The sequence below is a fragment of the Centropristis striata genome, chromosome 5, assembly GCF_030273125.1.
Source record: "Centropristis striata isolate RG_2023a ecotype Rhode Island chromosome 5, C.striata_1.0, whole genome shotgun sequence".
NCBI classification, from domain to species: Eukaryota; Metazoa; Chordata; class Actinopteri; order Perciformes; family Serranidae; genus Centropristis; species Centropristis striata.
In genome coordinates this window covers 12236033-12238263 of record NC_081521.1, presented here as the reverse complement: position 1 = coordinate 12238263, position 2231 = coordinate 12236033, and the positions used below count along the sequence as shown (strand labels likewise).

The window sequence follows — 2231 nt, the reverse complement described above, 5'->3', positions numbered from 1 at the left end:
GTGTGACAAATTACGCTTGTTTTCAGTCGCCAAATTTATCAAAGTCTGATCATTCTTACGCTCTGATTGGCGGGATACAATCGTTTGATAAATCACACATGAACCCTGTCTTAAGACGAAATATACACTCAGATGTGCGCCCGTTTCTACGCTTGTTTGATAAACGAGGGCCTATGTTTTAAACAAAATGTGTCCCAGTTTACAAAAGTTAGGATTTTTATCACCCTACCATACCCCAAGCTTTGAAACTTGTCGGGCTTGGGTTAACTTGAAAGGCACACATCAGTGGCCACAGCCCTGAAATGCCTACCCCACTTTAATACCAATTTCCTTCTTCAAAATCTTGGAGGAACCCCCAAATATGCTACGTCCGTAAATAGATTTAGGAAATGAAAGAGTAACACAGGACAAAGGGAAACAGCAGTTTGAACAAAAACTAGGATTTTTGTTACTGCTTATTACAAGTAAAAAGTTTATAACAAACTCTAAAGCATTGGCAGAAAACTACTTTGGAGTACATTAACAAAACAAAGTGGCACTAATTCGATAATTACTATCAAATAACTGGTGAACTAGTAACTCGTAGTAGTAAACCAAGAGTGACGTATCAATGCCCTCCATCTGGTTGGGAGAAACATTACCAATCCCAGTACAAAACACACAGCCTCAAAGCTGCCAACTGATCCTCTGGCACTATCTATTTTGGCATAACATTCAATGAGATCTTTGGAGGGTGGAGCAATTGAGTAAAAAACTTTAAACAGCTATCTGTGAATGAGTAAGTCACTTCAGTAGAGGTTGGTTGTTGGTATCATTTTTATGGGGAGACTTCTTTTATGAATCACAATTCATGCACACTGGTGATGTCCTCTGCATCTTTTATTACTGAACATTTAGTTTAAGACAACATTAATGGATGAGTTAAATGGAACAATTATAACGCTTGGTGGGTATGTGGAAGTTAACAAATACAGATATGTTTATTTTTTTATTATGATAATTGTATATTTGTTAATATTATGCTGTAATTTAACTATTGTGTACCTTATCTGGAAACACAAAAACCTCCATGAGCCTATGTACGTTTTCATTGCAGCTTTGCTATTGAACTGTGTTCTTTACAGCACGAGTGTTTACCCAAAGCTTCTGATAGACTTTTTATCTGAAAAACAGGTCATATCATATTCAGCTTGTCTTTTTCAATTTTATATTTATTACACTTTCTGTGGTTCAGAGTTCACACTGTTGTCAGCCATGGCCTATGACCGATATGTTTCTATATGTAAACCTCTTCAATATCCAACTATTATGACAAAAACCACTGTAAGTATTTTCCTGTTTGTTGCTTGGCTTCTGCCTGCTTGTCATATTGCTGTCTTAGTAATACTCAGTGCTAAAACTAAACTGTGTAGCTCTACTTTAAAAACAATATTTTGTAATAATGCTATTTACAGACTTCAGTGTGTCACATCAAAAATAATTAATATATTTGGTGTAGTTGCTTTATTAGATATTGCGATTCTACCTATGCTGTTCATAGTTTTTACATACATAAAGATTTTAATAATAACTTATCGAAGTTGTAAAGAAGTCAGGAAAAAAGCAGCAGAGACCTGTTTACCCCACCTAATGGTTTTAATCAGTTTCTCCATTTTATGTGCTTATGATATCAGTATAGCTCGAGTGGAATCTTATTTGCCGAAATCTGTACGTTTAATAATGATGCTACAAGTTGTTTTGTATCAGCCTTTGTTTAATCCACTCATATATGGGTTCAAAATGAAAGAAATTTCCAAACACCTCAAAAGGTTGTTCCTTCCAGCCACATGGATTTGATGGTGTAACAATGATTGCTACAGTAGAGTTTTCTTTGTCTTCCACTTTATCACATTCTGACTCAGGTAAAAGTTATGATTTTTCTACTTCGAGCTGCAATTTTTGACCATGAGGGCTTCAACAAACAATGACTATTATGTGCTTATGATATCAGTATAGCTCGAGTGGAATCTTATTTGCCGAAATCTGTACGTTTAATAATGATGCTACAAATGGTTTTGTATCAGCCTTTGTTTAATCCACTCATATACGGACTCAAAATGAAAGAAATTTCCAAACACCTCAAAAGGTTGTTCCTTCCAGCCACAAGGATATGATGGTGTAACAATGATAGCCACTGTACAGGCATTTCTTCTGAAGTAACTTTGCACAAATGTGAATTCTTTCAGGGTGTT

The 2231-nt window shown here is 35.5% G+C and overlaps 1 protein-coding gene across 1 annotated transcript; it reads left to right on the top strand.

Moving 5' to 3' along the window:
• The first annotated feature begins 912 nt into the window (after positions 1 to 912).
• Positions 913 to 1836, top strand: LOC131971165 (olfactory receptor 51E1-like). Its single transcript, XM_059332488.1, has one exon. It carries the CDS (start codon positions 913 to 915, stop codon positions 1834 to 1836), a length of 924 nt encoding a protein of 307 aa, XP_059188471.1.
• Positions 1837 to 2231: the final 395 nt, after the last annotated feature.